The following is a 24,055-nucleotide window of genomic DNA, read 5'->3' as shown; positions in this document are numbered from 1 at the left end:
TAAAACTTAATGCATGCTGTTCAACCGATCGCTGCATGCAAGTGCCCACCCGCCTAGCATCATTACTCTGGACGGTTCTGACTTAGAATATGTGGACAATTATAAATACCTAGCTGTCTGGCTAGACTGTAAACTCTCCTTCCAGACTCATATTAAGCATCTCCAATCCAAAATTAAATCTAGAACCGGCTTCTTATTTCGCAACAAAGCCTCCTTCACACGTTGCCAAATATACCCTCGTAAAACTGGCTATCCTAACGGTCCTTGACTTCAGCGATGTCATTTATAAAATAGCCGCCAACACTCTACTCAGCAAATTGGACACAGTATATAACAGTGCCATCCGTTTTGTCACCAAAGCCCCATATACTACCCACCATTGCGACCTGTATGCTCTCGTTGGCTGGTCCTCACTACATATTCGTCACCAAACTTACTGGCTCCAGGTCATCTTTGCTAGGTAAAGCCCCGCCTTATCTCAGCTCACTGGTCACCATAGCAACACCCACCCGTAGCAAGCGCTCCAGCAGGTATATTTCACTGGTCATCCCCAAAGCCAACACCTCCTTTGGCCGCCATTCCTTCCAGTTCTCTGCTGTCAATGACTGGAACGAATTGCAAAAATCACTGAAGTTGGAGACTTATATCTCCCTCACTAACTTCAAGCATGGGCTGTCAGAGCAGCTTACCAATCGCTGCAGCTGTACACAGCCCATCTGTAAATAGCACCAACTACCTACCTCATCCCCATATGTTTTTTTCTGCTCTTTTGCACACCAGTATTTCTACTTGCACATCCTCCTCTGCACATCTATCACTCCAGTGTTAATTGCTAAATTGTAATTACTTTGCCAATATGGCCTATTTTTGCCTTACCTCCTTACTTCATTTGTACACACTGTATACAGATTTTCTATTGTGTTATTGACTGTATATTTGTTCATCCCATGTGTAACTCTGTGTTGTTGTTTTTGGTCGCACTGCTTTGCTTTATCTTGGCCAAGTCGCAGTTGTAAATGAGAACTAGTTCTCAACTGGCCTACCTGGTTAAATAAAGGTGAAATAAAAATAAATACAAAAATTGAGAGGATCTACAGAGAATGGGAGAAACTCCCCAAATACAGGTGTGCCAAGCTTGTAACGTCACACCCAAGAAGACTCACGGCTGTAATCACTGCCAAAGGTGCTTCTACAAAGTACTGAGCAAAGGGTCTGAAAACAAGCATTTAAGATTCATTTAAATAAAATGTGCAAAAAATGTAAAAACCTGTTTTTGCTTTATAATTATAGGGGGGGAAAAACTACTTCATCCATTTTAGAATAAGGCTGTAACAAAATGTGGAAAAAGTCAAGGGGTCTGAATACTTTCCGAATGCACTGTAGGCCTCAATAAAGGACAGCCATCTAAATGTATCCATATTAGTCAGTTTAAGCACCAACTTGTAGATTGAAAAGTACTCTGATCTTGTAGATTATTTAGGCACATTTTAGGGTTATGAAAGTGTGTTTGGAGACGCTTTACGCACAAAATATATTGATGAATTAAAAATAGTGGTTTGATTCATCCTGAACGTTGCCATATTCATGTTCAATATTCATGCTTGAGAGAGAAATGTCAAAAATACAATGTCTAGTTATATAGAGGTCAGTGATGAGGCATAGGAAGTAGTATACTTAGCAACAGTATTCAATGGATATCTTTATTCCATGTAAAACAGGAACACCACTCACTAACTTTACAAATTTGATTTTTCGAATGCACTCACAAATACTGACACTTTGACACTGTCTCTGTTCCACAGGTTGGGGACACTAATGACCATGATGGCTGTGGGACTGGGGTGAAGCCACTTCTAGATGCTTATCTACAGTCAGTGTACCGCTGTTCCCCTCCTAATGGTTATAGTTAGGATGCGAGGGGAGTACTGATCCTAGATCTTTGCCTATGGGCAACAGAGGCCTTCTCTCACCCTTTGCATTCCATCTAGTCCATCGTTCTCATGGAACTCCCAGGAGCAGCATATGTCTAATGTTTAAACAGAAGGGTTTGAGGCTATAGTAACAGTACATTTCAGATCTAATCTGACACCACCCTATAAGAAACATTACTTTCATTAACAGGGTCAATCTCCAATATATAAACTTTGCTCACATAGTACACTCTGTATAAAACATATTCCAGGACTGCAATAAAGTCGTATCAGTTATCCAGACCCCTTGGCTGCTAACCCCTTGTGAATGTCAGTCAGTAGAACGTTGTGCCAGGGAGAGAACACCACATTTACAAGCGTACATTCCGTTTAGCGCATGGTTGGCATGGTAACTGCTGCAGCCTTAGTCGTGGCGTCCTCAGCCTTCCACTGTGAAGTCACCGTCTTGATCTGAGTGTAGAACTGAATGCCCTGTAGCGGCAACACAGGAGAGGAGACAGTCAACCACAGAAAATTCCACCTCATATATAGTTGTCTGAAAAAGAAACGTAGGATCAATATGATCGTATGATAAAATCAGTGGGTGAGAAAAAATTGTGGGCTTGTGCTGGTCATTTCCGGTGTTGAGCTAACCTGTTTTCCGTAGAAGTTGGTGTCCCCCCTGAACGAACCCCTGGAGCCGGTAAAGGAGAACATGGGCAGGGGGACGGGGATGGGCACGTTCACTCCAATCTGACAGACATACAGATCACATTATGAATCAAGGAGATAAATGTCGACAGAGAAATTACAGGATCCATGAAAAAGCCTTGTGCATTGTTGCAAAATAGTTCTGTGAACAATAGATGGTTGTCCCTCAGAATCTTAAATCCCATTAAAAGCAGATTAAACCCCCACTGAGTAACCACAAGCTATGAATCACCAATTTATCAGGAAATTAAGTCATCCAATGATCAATGGGAAACTACTTGCAATGCTTGACATCAAATCACACAGGTCTTACTTTCCTAAGCACCTACCGGAATTCTCTGAACGTTGAACTATGGCTCACCTGTCCGACATCCACCTCGTGTGTGTACTTGCGGGCGGTAGCGCCGTTGGTAGTGAAGATGGCGGTTCCGTTGCCATACTGGTTGTTGTTGACCAGGGAGATGGCATCGTCCAGAGTGTCAGCCTCCAGAACCACCAGCACCGGCCCAAAGATCTCCTCCGTGTAGCACTTCATCGCTGGCTGGGGAGGGGAGGGGGAGGAGGAGTGGGAAAGCAGGAGATTAAGCTCCCTGTCAGTGTTCTACAGGATATTATGTCAAGAATAGAGATTGGGTGGACTATCATGTATTATTATTGCAGGCCTTCCAAATGAGTTGAAGGCAAATCAGCTTTGAAAGGAAAGATCCAATATAATAAGTGAAGTGGTATGACTTGTGGAAGGGGATACACAGAACTGTATGAGCTGAAGATTCACACCCGAAAACCTCAAGGATAGTGAACGTGAGAAAAAGTGGAAAGTTGCAGTCAGGTTGACAAAGGCACTGTGTTATCTTGTCTATATGGAGGGAAGATAACACAACCATCAATGTGACTAATTGTTTATCAGCCAAGATCTCCATATTGCAGGCAGACGTCGCTGGTCAAGTCAGGCCTCTTAACTCCAGCCAGACATTAACCTACAAGCAGGGGTTGGAACTGTTTCAGGGAACTGAACCAAAAACAAGAAGAACATTGAGGAAAGGAAATGGATCTCTAGTATTCCAGAACAGAACCATTATTTTCAAATCTTGAGAACCGGTTAATAATGTTATTTATTGTTCCAAACATATTCCTAATGTCTAGTGTAATATAAATATATTTCAGTGCTAGTAATAGCCTAAACACTTTCCAATTCATGACATGATGCCCAGCGCTTCAAGCATGCCCCCTCCATGTCCACCCCTCTCGCTCTCCCTACCGGTAAAATTTCAGTCGCATTTCACGCCTGCACTTATCTGTCCATCAAACAAACGAGCTTACCGGTTCCATAGTAAGCTGATCTATATCTGCTAATTAGTGGATTTCACCAGATTAAAAAAAATAATATATACACTTAAATTAACTATTACTTTTCTGGGGTTCGAACCGGTTCAGAACTTTATTATGCTGTTCGGAACAAAATAAAATAGGGATTCTGCTCGGAACAGAACAGTTGCAAAATAAATAATTTGGTTCCAACCTCTGCCCACAAGAGGGGCCTTGGTTAGCTAGTACTGCAGGATAAGGGTTAAATACTCTTATCTACTATAACAGTGAGTTAGAGCTACTACAGGCATGTCAGAAGTTTGAACGTTAATCTCCTTTATGTGAAAGTGTCATTCCCACTGTACCAAGGTTCAGCGTTGTTGTGAGATACTCCAGTGATGTAAACCCAAACATAAACTTGGTGGTTTTAGCCTTCCAATGCTGATTGGCTGAAAGCTGTGGCATATAAGACCGTGTACCACGGGTATGACAAAACATACATTTTTTCTGTTCTAATTACGATGGTAACCAGTTTATAATAGCAATAAGGCACCTCGGGGGTTTGTGGTATATAGCTAATATACCACTGCTAAGGGCTGTATCCAGGCACTCCGCGTTGTGCCTTGGATGAGAACAGCACTTAGCCGTGCTATATTGGCCATATATCACACCCCTATTGCTTAAGTATAGAGGTGCGGTGGTTCACTAAAAGTTACATGATGTAATGTAATAATGTAGCCGGATTACTTGTAGATGAGGAAACCTTGGCTTTAGCTCAGCTACTGAAAGTCAATCACTCAGCTGACCAAAATTCATAGACCCCGCCCCCCTTACCGTTACGTTGCCGATGATAGTGGGTCCTACGAAGTTTCCATTCTCGTATCCTTTGACGTGGACATTGCGTCCATCCAGCAATAACGTAGCTCCCTCGTCCACGCCACTCTGGATCAACATCTCAACACGGGCCCTGGCCTCAGGGGAGATCAGTGGACCCACGTCAGCACCTGGCTGGTCACCTAGATACACCCACACAAAGGAAGAAAACATGGAATTAGAATTCATATGATGGACATTCCAATTCTGAGCAATGTTGCATGATACGGTATGTGGACTGGAGCTAGTGGATGTACTGTTTCAAATGGGGGAAAACACTAGCAAGTCTTAAATTCACACCGGGGTTAGTGAATCTTTTAGGTAAAAGGGTGAGGTACCTGCATTGACACGCAGGGCTTTGGAGCGCTCCACCAGCTCTGGGAGCCAATCACGAGCTTCGCCTACCAGAATGGCAGTTGAGAGAGCCATACAACGCTGTCCTGCTGCGCCGAAGGCCGCGCCCACCAGCTGGTTCAGAGTGGTCTCCTTGTTGGCGTCAGGCATCACCACACCGTGGTTCTTAGCTCCCTACAAGCCAGAACACATGGGTTGTTACATTTACTGCAATACATTTTAGGAACGTGCAAAGACATACAGTAGACCTATGCAATAAGTATCTCAAGAAAAACTCAAGGATCGACAGCCATCTATTGTCTCAGTCTTGATAAAACTATTCATCTTGCAGTATGGTTAAGGCCACAGTAAACTATTTAAAAGCTGCTATGTAAATTTTTGGCCGACCCGACCAAATTCACATAGAAAAGCGAGTTATAGATCTGTCATTCTAATTGAAAGCAGGTTTAGTGGTAAATCTTCTATGTGCGCTATTTCTATGTTTTGCATTCTGAAGTTTCGTTATTTGCGTCTTTTGGTTTTGAACACTACAAACAATTGAAAATACAATATTTTTGGTTATTGAAAATATATTTCACAGTGGTTTAGATGGTACAATGATTGTCTACAAACTTGTTCTGTCACAAACAAAATATGTGAATTATTCCATTTTTTTCAACCGGGAAATGGTGGAGCGATTTCAGCATTTTGCACTTTTAAGGCAGACATGTTTCTTAAATGCGTAAGGGATTCTTCAATGATTTAATCCCCAATTGACCCCATTCATAGAACGGTTGCTGGTCATCATATTTACCATGTTGGACTGCACTCTCTTGCCGTTCTTGGATCCTCTCTCGTAGATGTACTCTCCTGCCTGGTTGGAGCCCACAAAGCTGATGGCCTTGATGGCTGGGTGGTCACAAATGAAGTTCACAGCTACGGAAAGAGGTCAAAGGTCATCTAATTTCCCTCATCAGCATCATCCCATCATCATTACATGGCACTGTAAGGGTACAAGATGGCATGGTGTAATCACCTTGGAAATGAAACAAACAACCTTTCTTATATGGACTCCTTTCCCCTAAAGCACTTAAATACATTACCTACACACATTATGCAAAACGTTTAACATAATGCTTGAGGTATATCAGTAATCTGAATGGTCTTGTAGATGCAGCACTAACACACATGATCAGCATAGCCTGCTTCATTGCATCCTGGGAAACAGGACACACACTTCAATAGCATGTTTTATAAAGACTAAGCACACACACAACCCCGTCTCACCAGCGTGCTGTCCATGGATGATGTTCAGGGTCCCGTCAGGCAACCCTGCATCCTGCAGCAGCTTGGCCAGCAGCATGGTGCACCCTGGGACGCGCTCGGAGGGCTTCATCAGGTAGGTGTTGCCACACACCATACCCATGGGGAACATCCACAGAGGAATCATGGCAGGAAAGTTGAAGGGGGCGATGCCGGCACACACCCCGATGGGCAGGCGGTAGGTGTAGGTATCCATGTCTTTGGTGATGGAGGGCAGGGTCTCCCCCAGCATCAGGGAGGTGATGCTGCAGGCGTGCTCTGCCACCTCTAGGGGGCAGAGAGGAGCAGAGACATGTGAGAAAAGCCAGGGAGCTGAAGGTCAAACAGTACATGTGGAGGTAGAGATCAGAGTAGGGGTGAAAGAGGGTAGGCAGAGGGTCAAATACGTGTGTTGCTAAAGGAGATCAAGAGATCAGAGATCAAGAGACTCCGATACAGAGACTCCGATACAGAGACTCCGATACAGAGATCAGAGATACAGAGACTCCGATACAGAGATCAGAGATACAGAGATCAGAGATACAGAGACTCCGATACAGAGATGCAGAGACTCCGATACAGAGATCAAAGATACAGAGACTCCGATACAGAGACTCCGAGACAGAGAACAGAGATACAGAGACTCCGAGGCAGAGATCAGATACAGAGACTCTGATACAGACTAGAGAAGACTAAAATAAGCATTTATTGGACAAGTTCTTGTGGTAGCCATCTCCCCGTTTCAATTAAACATTTTCTCCCGTTTCCCATGCCTACTTAAGGGGACTGTCTACTCACGCAATCCTCTGAAGACGTCTCCCTCCGCGTCGGCTAGAGTCTTGCCTTGCTCCAGAGTGATCAGCCTGGCCAGCTCTTTCTGTAAACATTAATGTTTTAGGACCTGGTTATTGTTAAGAAACATGTATGCAGGCCCGATTTCAGACCAGGGGCTTTCCTTACAATGTTTTCCTTGATGAGCTGCTGGTATCGGAGGAAGATCTGCTGGCGGGTGAGGATGGAAGTCTCGGACCAGGAGGCATAAGCCCTGGAGCAGGAGTCTACTGCAGCCAGCATCTCCGTGTGGGTGGCTTTGGGCACACGACTCACCACCTCATTAGTAGCCTGAAGTAGGGAGAGAAGAGGGACAAGAGATGACCAGGTCATTATGAACAGAGACCAACTACATCTGGGGCCTGTCCAGAAAGGTGTAACTTTTAAGAAACTTGAGATAAAAATGAACTGTGTATAGGGATAAGTGTCATGACATGTAGAATAGAGTCCGATAGCATTTCAAAATGTTCTATTTGTCAGGGCAAGCCTGATGACGAACAAGATCGGCAACCACCACATCCTCAAATGTTTGGTTATAATCATATGATTTGCTTGCTTAATTGCCTCCACAAATTAAAAACGGTCTGAAGTAAAATGTATACAAGTTTTTTCAATCTATATGACTCAGGAACTGACAATCTAATCTTGAACTTACTAAACTGCTGAATTTTCACTCTGTACCCAAAGTATCAGATGTCTCACTGTTCAATTGAAAGTTATCAGGTTTATAAAACAACCAAAATCTGTAATGATGCATGTATACGTAATTCAGAATGACTATATAATGTTTAGACTCAGGAGAATTTGCCTTTTATGCCATGCTCTACCACCATGCTATTGCCTTGGCTTTTTTTAGCCACTTGCCTTTTTATGGAAAATATATTTCGGTAACCAAAAATATTGTATTTTCAGTTGTTTGAAACTGGTGTACAAAACCGAAAGTAAAAGACGCAAAAATGAATCTTAGCGGGAAGCATAGAAATAGCGCACATAGAACAGATCTACCGCTTCTTAGACTTGCTTTCAATGAGAATGACAGATTTATAACTAACATTTCTATGTGAATTTGGTTGGAAATGTTGACAAACTTTAAATTAAAAGCTGGATTGTCTTGAGTCAATAAGTATTCAACCCCTTTGTTATGGCAAGCTTAAATAAGTTCAGGAGTAAAAATATGCTTAACAAGTCACAAGTTGCATGGACTCACTGTGTGCAATAATAGTGTAACAATTTTTTAATGGCTACCTCATCTCTGTATCCCACACATACATTGTAAGGTCCCTCAGTCAAGCAGTGAATTTCAAGTACAGATTCAACCAAAGACCAGGGAGGGTTTCTAATGCCTCGCAAAGAAGGGCAACTATTGGTAAAATAAGCTAACATTGAATATCCCTTTGAGCATGGTGAAGTTATTAATTGCACTTTGGATGGCGTATCAATAAACCCAGTCACTACAAAGATACAGGTGTCCTTCCTAACTCAGTTGCCGAAGAGGAAAGAAACCGCTCAAGGATTTCACCATGAGGCCAATTGTGACTTTAAAACAGTGACAGACAGGTCATAAAATTTACTTTTTTGTTCACCAGCCACTGTGGCGGGTAGATGTAAAAATCTACCAGGCACACATTTTTACCAGGCAGAATTTTTTTTTTTACAACGATGAACATGCTTTGTAATGTTTCTAAAACAATACATGCATTACTAGTAAGTAACTAACTAATGTGGTATATTGTTTAGATACATTTTTTGTGACCTGAGTCTTTTAACCAAATTACAGTATCAGATACAAAAACGTTCACCTGCCCCTTTAAGGGCGGAGGTGACTGTAATAGCACGACTAGAGTCATGTTTGTGCATGTGAGATTGAGTCTGACTAGAACCATTGTCTTCTCTTCCCTAGCAGTTGAAACTCAAATAGAAAAACAACCTAGCTTGTGAACAAAATGTAAATAGCCAAGAAACACAGGGACAAAGTCTCATTCCAGTAGACTTTAGTTTCAAGTAAATTAGACCAACTTTTACGCCTGCGCGCAGCGCTTCTAATAATGAATCTTTCACTAAGCTCTTCACCTCCGCACGGGAAGCATTATTCATTCCTAGTGCTTTGACTGCGATTAATAGCTATGAAACAAAAACAGCATCAATTCTTTGAACAGCTACTGCAGCATTTATTTTACTAGAAATGTGATCACACTTGACTATTTTTATTCACAATTGCGAGTGAAATGCTTGCAATGTGGATCCCTGACCACCCGCCAACGAGGCTGGTGAAATAGATAGATGTTAGATGTCCTAACCGACTTGCCAAAACTATAGTTTGTTTACAAGAAATTTGTGGAGTGGTTGAAAACGAGTTTTTAATGACTTCAACCTAAGTGTATGTAAACTTCCGACTTCAACTGTATGTAAGATAGTTAAATAAAAAGCAAAATTATTGATTATTATCATTTGTGCCCTGGTCCTTCTTTGTCACTTCCCACGAGCTGGGTTGTGACAAAAACTCACACTCATTCTTATGTTTAATAAATGTATAGTGTTGGTGTGGGGCAGGCTTACAATGATAGCAAAAAACAACATTTGAGAGTGCGCTGACCCTGGTGCTAGAGGGGGTATGCAGCTGGAGCTTGAATGTTTGAAGGGGTATGGGACTATAAAAAATTTGGGAACCACTGTCCAAAAATACAAGGCCAATTCTACACTGGAGTTGTGGAAAAAGAAGACAGTGAATGTTCCTGAGTGGCCAGTTACAGTTGTCTTAAATCTGCTAGCAATGATCAACCACCAATTTGCCAGAGCTTTAAAAAAAAATTGTAAGAATATTGGGCAAAATCTGCACAATCCAGGTGTGGAAAGCTTTTAGAGACTTACCCAGAAAGACTCACTGCTATAGTTGCTGCCAAATGTGATTGTAACGTATTGATTCATGGGCTGAATACTTATCTAATCAAGATTAGTGTTGTATTTATTTTTTTGACAAATGTTTGAATTTGTCCCTTACTTTTTGAGACTATTTTGCATAGATCATTGACAACAATTAAATCAATTTTAATTCCACTTTGTAACACAAAATGTGGAAAAAGTAAAGAGGGTGTGAATACTTCCTGGAGCAAGACAATGACAAGTTTACATGAAGTAGATGCAGACAGGCCCCCCAGGCCTGAGTTAGTGAATGCGAGTGCATAAACATGTCAAGGTTCAATTGAACTGGCTACGAAGAATAGGCTCCCATTTCTTCACTTTCCAAATCATACATATTAAATGACACCCTAAAGAGTTCTTCATCTCCAGCTCCCGACCGGTTTACACATTGCTTTTTAGTGTTTGCATGAACTCCCGTTGCGATGTGTTTGTGTTAATGCAGAAATACTTACAGGGTTGTGAATGTCCAGCCATTCTGAGGTGTTTGACTCAACAAACTTGCCGTCAATGAACAACTTGGTGGTGGGCTGCAAGGTTGCAAAAGCACAGGGGGACAATGCGGTCATCCACCATATCAAATCATCATATCTGCACATGTCTAGATTGTATGAGCATGTATTCTAATATACAAGTCTTCTGTAGTTACAAACACTCATAAATGTAGTTATGATTGCATGATGTTAACTCACCACGGATGATGAATAACACATGCGACCCATCTGAAGGGGTGCCTGTAAAAGAGAGAAAACGATAGTTATCGGAGTTGTAACTCCAGTTTTACAGTATGAGTGGAGCGGAGCCCCATAGGGGAGCTCTGCTCCTAGTAGTTTTCCACACTGCCTAGGCAGCAAATAGCCAGAGAGAAAAAATTATGCACACATCTGCAGCCAATAGGAGTATAGGTGTCCCTATATAAGGGGACGCTTCCCCTCAATCAGCCTCCTGAAAAATGATCTTCAGCGAGACTGGGGGTCGGCAGGGCCTTACTCCGGTAACTATCGTTCTATATCGTGGAGCTCCGCCCCATAGGACTCCTAGTGGTTTAAGGTGGAGCGCAACGCTCCAAAATATATTCCCTGCCGAACCGAACACTTCCCAAACTTTATGAAAAGGTCTGGTCCAGTAATGGCTGCGACCAAATCCCGCAACACTGTAACACACTGTGAAAACAGATTGTGTCACAATGTACTGCGTCCTCGGTCTAATCTGCACTACTCAGTTCAGAGGCACCGCCACTGCTAAATTGTAATTACTCGATTTATTGCCTACCTCATGCCTTTTGCACACATTGTATATAGATTCTCTTTTTTTTTTCTACCATGTTATTGACTTGTTTATTGTTTACTCCATGTGTAACTCTGTGTTGTTGTCTGTTCACACTGCTATGCTTTATCTTGGCCAGGTCGCAGTTGCAAATGAGAACTTGTTCTCAACTAGCCTACCTGGTTAAATAAAGGTGAAATAAAAAAAATAAAAAAAATGACTAGTGGACAGATAAAGCAGAATAAAGCCATAGAAATCTGTAAAAGCAGATAGATGAACTCAAAACTTTGTCGGCATTCAAAATTGGTCAAATAGTACTGTAACACCTGTTACAGGAACTATATCCCTAATCCATCCGCCCAAACACAGTCATAGACTTGTGGGCAGGACATAAAAACATGACTCTACTGTGCCACCCCAGCCAGGAGGAATGTCATGTAGTCATTCTAATAGGAGAAAGCGGACCTGATGGAAACCATGTCCATTGATCCTGCCTTTTTTGTCTTAATTCTAGCCTTCTCATCAGCAAAGCTGAGTACAGACTGAACCGATTTAGAAGACCTACTCACCGATTCCTCAGTGTAACCCGCCACACTCAATCTATAGGCAAAGCCAATGATTCGTGGGCAGATAATAGAATATGGGCCAACTACTCTGCCTCAGCAGATACATGACACCTCAATGTTCCATCAATTCCAGTGACCGGTCTAATAGTAAAGTAACACCAGTTACAGCACTATTTCCCTCATCACTCCGCCCCTATACAGTGATACACTGGTGGGCAGTCTAGACATTCTCTGCTGTACTGACAGTGTCAAACAAAGGTCATGTGGCACGTGTCTTACTCTCTGACAACTAAGAGAGCGGACCTAATGGGAACCCTGCCCAATAGTCCTCCATCTTTTCTTAACTCAAATTCTCCCTTCAGCCAGACTGAGTACAGAACGAGCTGGAGAGTTAGACGACATGTCTAAACTAGAGGTCGACCGATTAATCGGAATGGCCGATTAATCGGGGCCGATTTCAAGTTTTCATAACAATCGGAAATCGTTATTTTTTTCCCCGGAAATCTTTATTTAACTGGGCAAGTCAGTTAACAACACATTCTTACTTTCAATGACGGCCTAGGAACGAGGCAGAACGACAGATTTTTAACCTTGTCAGCTCGGGGGATCCAATCTTGCAACATTACAGTTAACTAGTCCAATGCTCTAACACCTGATTACATTGCACTCCACGAGGAGCCTGCCTGTTGGCGAATGCAGTAAGCTAAGGTAAGTTGCTAGCTAGCATTAAACTTATCTTATAAAAAACAATCAATCAATGACTGTCATTGCTCCAATGTGTACTTAACCATAAACATCAATGCTTTTCTTAAAATCAATACACAAGTATATATTTTTAAACCTGCATATTTAGCTAATAGAAATCCAGGTTAGCAGGCAATATTAACCAGGTGAAATTGTGTCATTTCTCTTGCGTTCATTACATGCAGAGTCAGGGTATATGCAACAGTTTGGGCCGCCTGGCTCTTTGCGAACTAATTTGCCAGAATTTTACGTAATTCTGCCACCCGTTAGATAAAATACAGAACGGAATAAACGTTTTGTTTTCGAGGTGATAGTTTCTGGATTAGTCAAAGGTATATAGTTTAGAGAGAAATAGTCGACGTGTTATAATTCCTGTAATAACTTGCGGCTGAATTTGAAAGGGGTTCCTTCGTTATTTTACCGTTCATGTCTTCCATAGAGAATGTCTTGATCTACTTCAAATAAGGTCTGTGTTTCGTGCAGGCTTAAACCGCCTCGACGTTTTGATACCCGTGTAAATCTCACTAGGATAAGGTAACGTTTGTCAACATATTTTCATAAATCCACTCTACAATTTTTTTTATCTTCGCTTATATTTAGCCAATATTGATCAGAGTTACCTTGTCCTATGGATATCTACACAGTTATAAAATTGGCACGGTGATGTAAGCCTACAGGAAACACAGACCTTATTTTAAGTGAATCTAAAAATATCCTATGCAATAAATGAAGGAACCGCTTTTCAGATTTTGCTAGGTGTCATGGGAATTATGACTCGCACTTTGATTGTCAATTCTTACCATGCCAATTATTAAAATAGGATTTCCTGCATATAGAAATTAAGGTTTTGTTGTCAACATTCATCACAGGTAACTTAAACTCTATTTTTATTCAAACAGTTGAGAGTATTTGTCTCCTAAGCAGACTCTTCAGTATCATTGTCACTTCAGAGCTGTGTGCGTATTTATGTATTATATTAAGTTAAAATAAAAGTGTTCATTGTGTGTATGATATATATATATATAAAAAAAATTTTTTTATAAAGATCGGCCGATTAATCGGTATCGGCTTTTTTGTCCTCCAATAATTGGTATCGGTATTGAAAAATCATAATCGGTCGACCTCTAGTCTAAACAGGTAGAATCGGACAAAAGGAGACATGACAATCAAGACGCCGCTGCACAAATATCCTCTACCCCTGTTCCTCTGAAAAGGGCCGCAGGCGCCGCTACTCCACGAGTGGAGTGGGCTCTGACGCCATGAGGCAGTGGCCGTTCTGCCGCCTCATAAGCCGTCTCAATTCCTTCGCAAAGCCAATGAGACCGCAGCTGTTTTGAAAGTGGTCCACCAACTGTACTAGCACCGTGACACACAAACAGCTGAGGCGATGACCTAATCATTGCCGTGCGCTGCACGTAGCACGCCAAGGCGCACACCGGGCACAAGCAATGAAGCCTCTCCTCTCTCCGCTTCGCATGGGGAGGCGGGGGCGGAGGGAGAAAGCCCATAGCTCAACGGTCTGTGACTTATATGAGCTCTTAATAACCTTCTACATAAATGCCGGGTTAGGACATAACACCACTCTGCTCAAGTCGCCATTGATGGCAAGGCAGTCGGGTCTCATCGAAAGAGCACACAAATCACTGACACGCTTGGCTGTAGTCAAGAGAGAACATCTTCAGAGACAACATCTTGAGGGGGATTTGATTCAATGGCTCGAACGGCATGTCGCAGAGCGCCTTGAGTACCAAAGTTAAATCCCACTGGGGCAGCATGGCTCTAACCGCTGGCCTAAGCCGCCGCGTTCCCAGTAGAAATCGTTTCACTAGAGGGTGGCTGAAGACGGTGACTCTGCCAAACCCCTCATGAAATGCTGAAATCGCTGCCGCGAATACCTTAATGGTGGCGGGTGAGCGCTGCTTGTCAAACATGAACTGTAGGAATGAGAGCTCGCTCTCAACCTGACAGCACACGGGGTCCACATTCTCTTTGGCACACCATTGTGAAAACACGTTCCATCTGCTGGCATACGTCCTGTATGTGGAACTGGCACGCGAGCCCTGTATCGTTCTGATTACTGAATCAGATAACCCACGGCGCTCTAGCCTGTCCCTCTCAGGAGCCAAACCCCCAGTGGCTGGCCGATTAGAGGCAATTGCTTTATCATGCCTGCCACCTGAGACATCGCGTCCTCTTGATGTGGAATTGGCCATGATGGCACAATCAACATTTGAGTCATCTCCGCATACCACGGAGTCCCTGGGCGATCGGGGGCTATCAATATGATAGACAGCCCTCCTGTTCTCACCCGGGCTATCAATGGGAGAACACAGGACAGCGGTGGCAATGCATACAGGAGAACATCTGGCCACTGGTGCGCAAAAGCGTCTATCCCTAGTGGCGGTTCATCCTGGGCTCGTAGGGAAAACTATAGGGGACACTGCGCGTTAACACGTGACGCGAACAGCTCCACCTCGGAACAGGTCCACCCCAAACCATTCCCATATTTGGAGAACAATGTCGAGGTGCAGCTGCCACTCGTCGTCTTGGGGACCGCCTCGAGACATGAGGTCTGCACCGACGTTCTGATAGCCTGGAATGTGTGTTGCTGTCAACGAGCGAAGGTGCTCGTGAGCCCACAGCCACAATTCCTCCGCCAGCCGGTGGAGTGCAGGAGACCTGACTCCTCCTTGCCGATATATGTAGGCTACTGTGGTTTGGTTGTCCGACCAGAGCAGCACGTCCTGACCCCGTAGGGTAGACACAGAGTGGGTCAGAACCAGTAGAACTGTCTCCAACTCCAGGAGGCTGATGTGGTGTTCCGAGGGAGGTCACACACCTACCGCCAGAGCCTGACATGTCCCTCCCATCCAGTCAGACAAGCGTCTGTAAAACACTGGCATGTAGGAGGACACTCTGCCTATTGGGACCCCTTGCGTCAGGACGCACAGGTCTCTCCAACAGTTCAGGTCCGCTCTGAGCGAGAGGGGAACTACCAAAAAAAAAAAAAAACGATGACGGTGCCTCACTGGGTCCAGTCATAGTTGGGCAAGCCCTTGCTGTATTCTGTGCATGTGCAGAAGTCCCAGATGAACCACGGAGTGGGCAGACGACATGAGTGTCATGACGGAATGCGCCGTCACCATGTGATTCGGATAAAGCCTTCGTAGGGCTAGCAACAAGGCAGCCCGCCGAGGATCTGACATTCGAGCCTTCATAGCCAGTGTCTAGCTATAAGCACAGGTAGACAATCCGATGACTGGGCCAAGGCGTGCTCTTTTCCAAATTCACAGCGAACACCAAACGTGTGAGATGAATCACTGTCTGTGTCGTGTGTATGATCGCCAGCTCTGCTGACGGGGCAAGAACCAGTAGGTCGTCTAGGTAGGCTAGTAGCCTTAGCCCTTGACGAAGCAATGGTTCCAATGCTGCCTCCGCGCATTTGGAAAAGTTGCGAGGTGCCAGGGCGTACCCGAACGGCATTATCGTACGCCACCCCTTGGAAGGCGAAACGCAGAAACTTCCTGTGACGCGGATGCACCGGCACATGAAAGTATGCATCCTTTAGGTCTATGCTTATACAAAAGTCTTTGTTGTGGATACATTAGAGCAGACGTTGTCGCAAGCATTCAAAAGGGCCATTTGGCTACGCTCTCATTGAGAGTGCGTAAATCCAATATTGGCCTCATTCCCCCCATCTTCTTTGGCACTAGGAAGTAGGGTGAGTATAGCCCGCTGTTCCTTTTCTCTTGGGGAACTACGGTGACCGCCTCCTTCGCCAAAAGTTCTGTAATCTCTTTCACAAGAGCGGCTACTTTCTCTGGCGTCTCCATCACCGTCTCCACCACGCCAGAAAACGGGGGAGGAGTTCGGTGGAATTAGATGGCATAACCCTTCTCCAGCACACGACTTAGCTGCACCCTCTCCTCCTGGCTTCGCTGCCACTCCGAGTAATGCTCTGAGAGCGGGAGAGCACGAAGCCGTAGGAAGGACCTGTATTCCTCTATGGCCCAAGCCGTCGCTGTCCCTCGACACTGAAGTAGTGGGACAGCCCAGGGTGGGCCCCGCACGAAAGGGGGAGGAAATATTGACGCATTCTGTGAGAAACGGGGACGCCGACCCTTTGGTTATACTCGTAACCTTGTGGTTCCAGCCCTCTGTGAACGCAGGATGGGTCTGAGCTACACTAACTGGGACGCCTGCCTGAGTTAATGTGCCGTCTCCCAACAGTGATTGCGTCATCGGCCCAACATGGGGCTGTGTCCGCAGACTGTTCTTTAAACCCCTAGCCACCTCACTCCTGAGAGTGTGTAGGGTTTTGTATGAGGTATAGCATGACGGCTTATTAAGAGTGTCCGTCTCGCTTCCCTCATGTCATTCCCACTCACAACATCCTCCTGTGTGTGCTCAGCTACGTACTTGTAGTGGGCTGTGCTACACACAGTGGTGAGAGGAAGAGAGAGAGATAAATTGAGACCGCTCAGGTTCCTTCTTGTTATGGAAAATAGGTTATCTTGTGACAAAGTCAGAGGGAACACATTCTTTATTAACAAAGGACACATTGGCTCCTCCAACCCTGTTGGGGGATGAACAGTGGGCGTTATCACCTGAAGTGCTGCGCGCTCTCCTGCCCTCTCCCACTCGTCCCGTCATCGTCTCTTCTGACTACACCAGGTGCTGCGCGCTCTCCTGCCCTCTCCCACTCGTCCCGTCATCGTCTCTTCTGACTGCCTCTTCTGACTACACCAGGTGCTGCGCGCTCTCCTGCCCTCTCCCACTCGTCCCGTCATTGTCTCTTCTGACTGCCTCTTCTGACTACACCAGGTGCTGCGCGCTCTCCTGCCCTCTCCCACTCATCGTCTCTTCTGACTGCCTCTTCTGACTACACCAGGTGCTGCCGCTCGACGGGCTCCCTGTCTGGCAGTAGACCCAGGACTACTGGAGACGGTGGAGCGAGGGGATTCCTTTGAAGTTGCTCGAGACCCTCCTGCTAATGGCAGGTGTCTAGACAGCTGCTTTTTATCCTCCTCAAGCTTCCCGAAACGCACCGTCGCATCTTTGACGGCTGCTCCGAAGAGACCACTGTCAGAGATGGGAGTGTTCATTAGGGAGACTTTGTCAGTCTCCTTCATAGCCGTCAAAGACAGTCAGAAGAGTCGCTCCACGACCACCGAAGTGGCCATGGACCTCCCCACACATAGAGCCAACGCCTATGTGAGATGGAGGATGGCACCGGAAATCTTCAACGCTTCCTCCATCTCCTCTCCCGACAGCTCAGTCCTACCCGTGGTGAGACAGGATAGAGGCTGCCAGGAGGGCAACATTATTAGCTGCTGCTATTGCCTGTACACCTAGAATGAATGACTTCTCTACCAGCTGTGCTGTGAGTCGGTCCTTAGTCGTAGGTAGTGTGGGTTTCCTGGACGACGGCCAGGAGCTCGAACCTGGGGCGAGGTACGCGGCTAGGGCGTCCTCGAGCCTAGGGATCTCCTGAGGCCATTTCCCGTCCACTTTGGTGAACGGGGTGTACGCCTTCGCCAGTGCTCTGGCCATTAAAGGCAACTCCCATGCACCCTACACATATTTAGTGAGAGAGGGCATGGCCAGTGCCGAAGGCACAGCCACCAGTCTTTGTCTAGAGTAAGGGCCGCCCACCATCATATCCACTTCCAGAACAGAGGGAATGGAGGGGGGCAGTGTAATCTCCAGACGGCTCGTGGCCCGCTCAATGAGCCCTGTAAAGTCAGAGTGCAGAGAGGGCATTATATAGGAGATGGCTGCTGAAAATTTAGAGCCCGTCTCTTCCTCGCCCAAGGATGTGAAATCCCCCTCGCTCTCCATAGGGAGGGGGGAGGGGGGGGGGGGGGGGGGGTCATTTCAGCTTTGGTCAGTAGACAGGGTTTTTCCGAAGAAAAACCCAGACACTTCCCAACGTCCTCGTCATCTCCGGAGACACCGTCGTCATATGATGCCTCAGAATCTGAGGCTAGCACAGACATAGCATCTTCCAGAGGGAGATCTCCCTTGAAAAATGTCCACTGCTGTTTCCTCTCCTTTCTTTCTCTCCTTTAAAGAAAGGAGGGTGCAGCTATGGCAGTCCGGGGATCTGTGTGGCCGCCCCTAGCGTGCTGCAAAACCCAACACACGAAACATAAGTCGTGTGGGTCCGTAGCCGCCATAGTGGCGCAGCGACACTGAGCTCTTAAAAGAGCTTTTGGGGTGGAAAAGGCATGCTCATGAAGGACAACGTGGAGACTAGGAAATTGACAGCGGGTTTGTCCTGAGTCTTCTCTCTAGGCGTCTTCAGTCCAGTCCTGTCGCTGAAGATAATGGGAGGCTGATTGGGTCACCTGTGCTCCTATTGAGTTTTTTATTTATTTACATTTTACAGGAACAGTGCACATGAATCAACGTTTCAGTAAAAGTGCCGGTTTAAGCCAGCCGGCTAATTTTCAACCACAGTCCCTGGGCAGGTTATTAAAAACAATTACAATATAGACAATCATTGAGCAGTGTGCACATGCAGAGAAACATAGGACAAGCAAGACATAGCATACAGACAGAGCAACATAGGACAAAAAGCAGCAAGACAAAATTCATTAAAGCAAAAAGTGTTTCCACACCTCACAAGCTACAGACAACAGACAACATAGAAAGCGGCAATACACAGCTAGGGATTATGTTCACAAATTTGATTGACCTTTAGCCATGTCTTCATGCATTTTGTGAAAGTGTGATATGTGGTGCAGTTATGTGTGTCTGATGACGGTGTATTCCAGACATGGGAAGCTCTCACAGAGAAAGGTGCTTTTCCTTAAGGGAACTATACAGTCACCTCTCATGGCAGACCTTGTGGATCTGCTGCCATATGTTTGGGTTTTCTGTTTAACAAAAATACTGTGTGGAGGGGGAGCCAGGCCATTTTGGATCTTGAATACAAGACATGCGTCGGTGTATTGCACAAGATTTTCCCAACTCAGGAGCTCATGCTTTCTGAGGATGTAACAGTGATGATGGCTATTTGGCTTCCTATCAAGCACTTTGAGAGCCTGTTTGTAGACAGACTGAATAGGTTTTAATGTTGTACAGCAAGCTTGGGCCCAACTAGTCAAGCAGTATGCTAAGTGGGGGAGTATCATAGATTTGAAGTACAGTTTTGCTACCTCTGTAATCAAACAATTTCGTATAAATCGGAAATTAGCTAGGTTGAATTTGGTTATCTGAATTACCTTTTTCACATGATTTTTAAAAGAGAGGTTGGAATCAAGTATGATGCCAGGGTACTTAAAATCAGATACCACCTGGAGCTTCTCCCCTGACACGAAGACATCTGGCTCAGTAGCATCTGTTGCCCTCTTTGTGAAGAACATGCAAACAGTTTTTTTTCACATTGAGATGCAAACATGAGTCACTGAGCCACTTTGTAACCTGGACCATTACAGTAGTGAGTTCTTGTGCAGCTTGTTGTTTGCTCTTTGCATGCACATATATCACTGTATCATCTGCATACATTTGAACTTCAGACCCAGTACAGACAGAAGGCAGATCATTAATGTATAGACAGAAGGCAGATCATTAATGTACAGGCTGAACAGGAGGGGCCCCAGTATTGACCCTTGGGGCACGCCCACATCATAGCTAAGAGTGGGCGACAGCTCATTGCTCACTCTGACACACTGAGTTCTGCCCTCAAGGTATGATTTCATCCATCTCAAGGCATCGGGGGAAAAGTTGAACTTGGACAATTTTGTGATGAGAATCTCATGGTTAACAGTATCAAAAGCCTTCCTTAGGTCCAGAAACACAGCCCCAACAACGCCCCCTTTGTCCATCTTGGACTTCACATTTTCCAGTAGAAAGCAGTTGGCCGTTTCTGTGGAGTGTTTCGCTCTGAAGCCAAACTGCATGGAGTGTAATGTGAAGGGGCTGTTGTTGAGGTGGGCAATCAGTTGTTCTGCTACACACTTTTCAACAACCTTTGACACCACAGGTAGTATACTAATGGGCCTGTAGTTACTCACGTCAGCAGGGTCGTCCGATTTAAAGATGGCCGTTATTATTGGCTGCAGGTGTGTACATAATTTCTCAGGCTATTCGCTGCCTATGCAGCGGGGTAAACCACTAGGAGCAGAGCTCCACGATATAGAACACATAAGGATCACTTTTCAATGTTTAGTTTCCATTGGCTAAGATCCAAAAGCCTAACTTTCTGCAAGACGACTAGCTAAGCTAACTATGTGGCATTGTAGCTAGCTAGTTGAACTCGAGAGCTAACGTTAACTTGCCCAATTGCATGCTACAGAAAATAGCTATATGTTGCAATGCCAAGGGGGGAAATAATTATAAGTGTATGTTTCGACATCGAAAAGTGTGGCACCAACTAGCGAGCTAGCTAACGTGCCATTCTAGCAAGATAGCTAGTCAGCCACTCAAGCTTCAAACAAACAATGCATTTAGAAAAGCTGCACGAGGTATGTGGTTTACCTTTTTGCTCCATAACGACCTTGCTAGTATCCCTGCCATGGTTGAAGCAACTGTGATTGCTTTTAGCCCAAAAGTACGCACTCCCCAGCTGGTCAGACCCAAAATACAGATACCTCTAGACACTAGAAAAGGTTAGCCGACTAACAGTCACACATCATGGCGTCAAACTGGCTGAGGACGTAGAAAGAGCAAACGCTGAAATGTTTATCTGCTCTTTCACTGAGACAGCGAGGTTGGGCCACATTGACAAGCGCAGCAGATGCTTTAACAGTCTGTGAAATTGGCATGCATGATTCCCGTGAATAGGACCCAATCTGGGCGGGACAATAGCATGGGAAAGAACCAATCAGTAGGCGAAAAAGAAAAAACTCCCCCAAATGTATGAAGCGCATTGGCTGGCCTTTAATGATTGCGACCAGTCGACGCTGACACGAAAATGAGTGCTCTGTTACATGTGTTTCATTGATCCCAAGTCGAGTCCATCATTCTAATTTACACCATTTTTTTCATTATCGAACGAAGACGTGAGAACAAGTGTCTTCTTTCAAACATGGTAGAATACATTAGAATATTATTGAATATCGTAGAATATAAATAGAATAGAGCATATTCAATTAGTCACTTGAAATTACTTTTACTTATTTCGGATTCCACTATTTATAATGTGACAGACACTTTTTATATTGACCTTGGTCTGAGTTTTACTGCTATAAATAAGTTACATCAGGATACATTTGAAAGTATTTCAGTGCTTACCTAAAATGTTATATTTATGAGATAGATACATTAGCACCTTTCCCGACAGGTGGCAGTTTCTATGGTAACAGAAACACAGGCAAGATGGCCTTCCTTCACTGGAGTTGCCAGGACGTGGAAAAATGGATAAGATCCTTAGGATATCCACATTATACAGTGAGTAAACATATTAAGTTAACAATTAAGTGACTTAGTTACTAATTTCTTCACAATGACAAGTAACTTTCCAGTTTTATTTTAGCTAGCCTAACATCAGAGTAACTTTATAATAATGTGGCTTAGACAGAAGCAGTCTAGGCATAGGCTACTTTGGTGATAGAGAGACACTTATTCAACAGCTCTGTCTTTATCCCCCCAGGCCTGTTTCACTGAGAACCTCATCACAGGTAAAAAGCTGATTTATGTAAATTGCTGCTATCTGCCAAGATTAGGAATCACAGACTTTGAGGATATGAAGGTAAGGAGATGGTCCTACAAAGCTTTAAAATTCTAAGCTTTTATTTGACTTACTTTTAATTTCGATAGAGTTATTTTTGAATGAAAAAGTCTGAATGGAAAGTAGAAATAGGCTAGACTCCAGTAATCTCTGCACTAAAACTTACTGGAAGCGCCAACATGAATGTGTGCAGGATTGTTCCAACCCAAATAAGAAAGAATTGGACAATCTTCCCATCTCAGTTGTAGGCTAATTTTTAATGATGGGCTGCACAACATGCTATATCATGCACAGCCAAATGCATAAAATCAGATGCAGCACAGATAATAATTGATATTTCAGAGGCCAACTCACCAGGTGATAGCAGCTAAACTGGACCAGGGTTCATATTTATAATGTGCATGGTGATGCTCTCATTTATAGCCTATTATTAATGCTTGTGGGAGTTAGGGTCATCAGCCCTGAACACCCCTGTAATCAGGAGTGTGCAACGAACTGATTATTGCAGATAGAAATAATATGAATAAAGCTGCCATTTCTTCCTCACTCTACACTCTTAGATTCCAAACGAGTTCTTCGGCAGTCCCCACAGGAGAACTCTTTTGGATTCCAGGTAGAACCCTCTGTGGAAAGGGTGGAACCTGGAACCAAAAAGGGTTGTTCAACGGGTTTTCCTATGGGGATAGACGAAGAACCCTTTTAGGTTCTAGATAGCACCTTTTTTTCTAAGAGTGTATACATTTCAGAGGGGCATGTCTATTCTAAAATGCAATACATTTCTATCTAAACGTTCTACAACGTACCCTACTGAACGTGACACTTATATTTTAGTAGCCTATGGTTTGACTCAGCTCCTCCTCCCTGTGTTATACCCCCCTGTAGGCCATCTCTGCACATGTGCGTGAGCTGCTGGGGACATCAGAGCCGCTGTGGAGCCGCAGCATCGCAGACCCCCCCAGAGACAGCATGGGCCTGTTCCTGGAGAAGAAGAGCAGAACAGGGGACTGGGCCGATTCCTTCACCTACACACAGTTCCTCGACAGGAAACAGTGAATGGAATCTGTCCTTCTGATAAAAGAAACATGAATGAATGAGCTGTCTGTCAGTGTGTTGTTTGTAAGATGACGTTAGTTGTGAATGATGAGACAATAATGTTCCATTCAATTACAGATGTTGAGACACTATTTCAAGACAGCGTTTTGTAAGGCACTTTGTGATTAAATTGGTGTTCTGGGGTGTGCATTTAGTTTTTCAGATGATTTCATTTGTAGTAATGTGATTGTGGGGTAACAGCTGGTGAAGTGAAGGGCTTAGAACTATGACCCTGTAGTTAGTGCACTACCTGCCGTGCCAAAGGGTCTAGACCTCCTGACATAGTGTGCATAAAAACAGATAAATATTCTAAGCCAAGGGCCCCTTAAGGCTATGTTCCACTTATGCATGGACCGACAGAGTATGAAGGTTTATTGAATGAAATGAATACTCAATTGGTCCATGAACAGTTGGCACACAGTTTCCTCATTACAATGTCCTTTATTGATTAACTAGGTAATGCAAGGTACAACAACAGTATGTCGTTTTCTGCATTCTAAAATAATGTATTAGACAGAGCAAAACTCAAA

The 24,055-nt window shown here is 44.4% G+C and overlaps 2 protein-coding genes across 3 annotated transcripts; one reads left to right on the top strand and one right to left on the bottom strand.

The window, feature by feature from the left end:
* Positions 1-1,686: 1,686 nt before the first annotated feature.
* LOC129825360 (methylmalonate-semialdehyde dehydrogenase [acylating], mitochondrial-like) lies at positions 1,687-21,521 on the bottom strand. Its single transcript, XM_055885413.1, has 12 exons — positions 21,242-21,521; positions 10,874-10,915; positions 10,637-10,711; positions 7,395-7,556; positions 7,233-7,311; positions 6,420-6,722; positions 5,947-6,068; positions 5,138-5,327; positions 4,761-4,942; positions 2,983-3,162; positions 2,565-2,663; positions 1,687-2,402 (listed from the first exon to the last, which is right to left on the bottom strand). The coding sequence occupies exons 1-12, from the start codon at positions 21,278-21,280 to the stop codon at positions 2,301-2,303; spliced, it is 1,575 nt and encodes a 524-aa protein (XP_055741388.1). The 5' UTR covers positions 21,281-21,521; the 3' UTR covers positions 1,687-2,300.
* Positions 20,463-23,524, top strand: LOC129825361 (sterile alpha motif domain-containing protein 15-like). 2 transcript variants are annotated; one of them, XM_055885415.1, is made up of 4 exons: positions 20,463-20,694; positions 22,047-22,153; positions 22,356-22,454; positions 23,316-23,524. In XM_055885415.1, the coding sequence occupies exons 2-4, from the start codon at positions 22,082-22,084 to the stop codon at positions 23,484-23,486; spliced, it is 342 nt and encodes a 113-aa protein (XP_055741390.1). In that variant the 5' UTR covers positions 20,463-20,694; positions 22,047-22,081; the 3' UTR covers positions 23,487-23,524. The 2 variants fall into 2 exon arrangements, with proteins under 2 accessions (XP_055741390.1, XP_055741389.1); XM_055885414.1 differs by lacking the exon at positions 20,463-20,694 and adding an exon at positions 21,658-21,794.
* Positions 23,525-24,055: the final 531 nt, after the last annotated feature.

Source organism: Salvelinus fontinalis, chromosome 27, assembly GCF_029448725.1.
Source record: "Salvelinus fontinalis isolate EN_2023a chromosome 27, ASM2944872v1, whole genome shotgun sequence".
Classification (NCBI taxonomy): domain Eukaryota; kingdom Metazoa; phylum Chordata; class Actinopteri; order Salmoniformes; family Salmonidae; genus Salvelinus; species Salvelinus fontinalis.
Note: the sequence above shows the minus strand (reverse complement) of the source record. Positions and strands in the feature narration are given on the sequence as shown.

What these genes read in the sequence shown, in the direction of transcription:
- LOC129825361 (XM_055885415.1), top strand. Translation starts at nt 22,082, where the DNA reads ATGGCCTTCCTTCACTGGAGTTGCCAGGACGTGGAAAAATGGATAAGA. An exon ending in TAGGATATCCACATTATACA is followed by an intron (nt 22,154 to 22,355) that starts GTGAGTAAACAT and finishes TTATCCCCCCAG; the next exon opens with GCCTGTTTCACTGAGAACCT. An exon ending in CAGACTTTGAGGATATGAAG is followed by an intron (nt 22,455 to 23,315) that starts GTAAGGAGATGG and finishes ACCCCCCTGTAG; the next exon opens with GCCATCTCTGCACATGTGCG.
- LOC129825360 (XM_055885413.1), bottom strand. Translation starts at nt 21,280, where the DNA reads ATGGCAGGGATACTAGCAAGGTCGTTATGGAGCAAAAAG. An exon ending in GGTCGTTATGGAGCAAAAAG is followed by an intron (nt 10,916 to 21,241) that starts GTAAACCACATA and finishes TCTCTTTTACAG; the next exon opens with GCACCCCTTCAGATGGGTCG. An exon ending in CATCCATGGACAGCACGCTG is followed by an intron (nt 6,069 to 6,419) that starts GTGAGACGGGGT and finishes CTCTTTCCGTAG; the next exon opens with CTGTGAACTTCATTTGTGAC.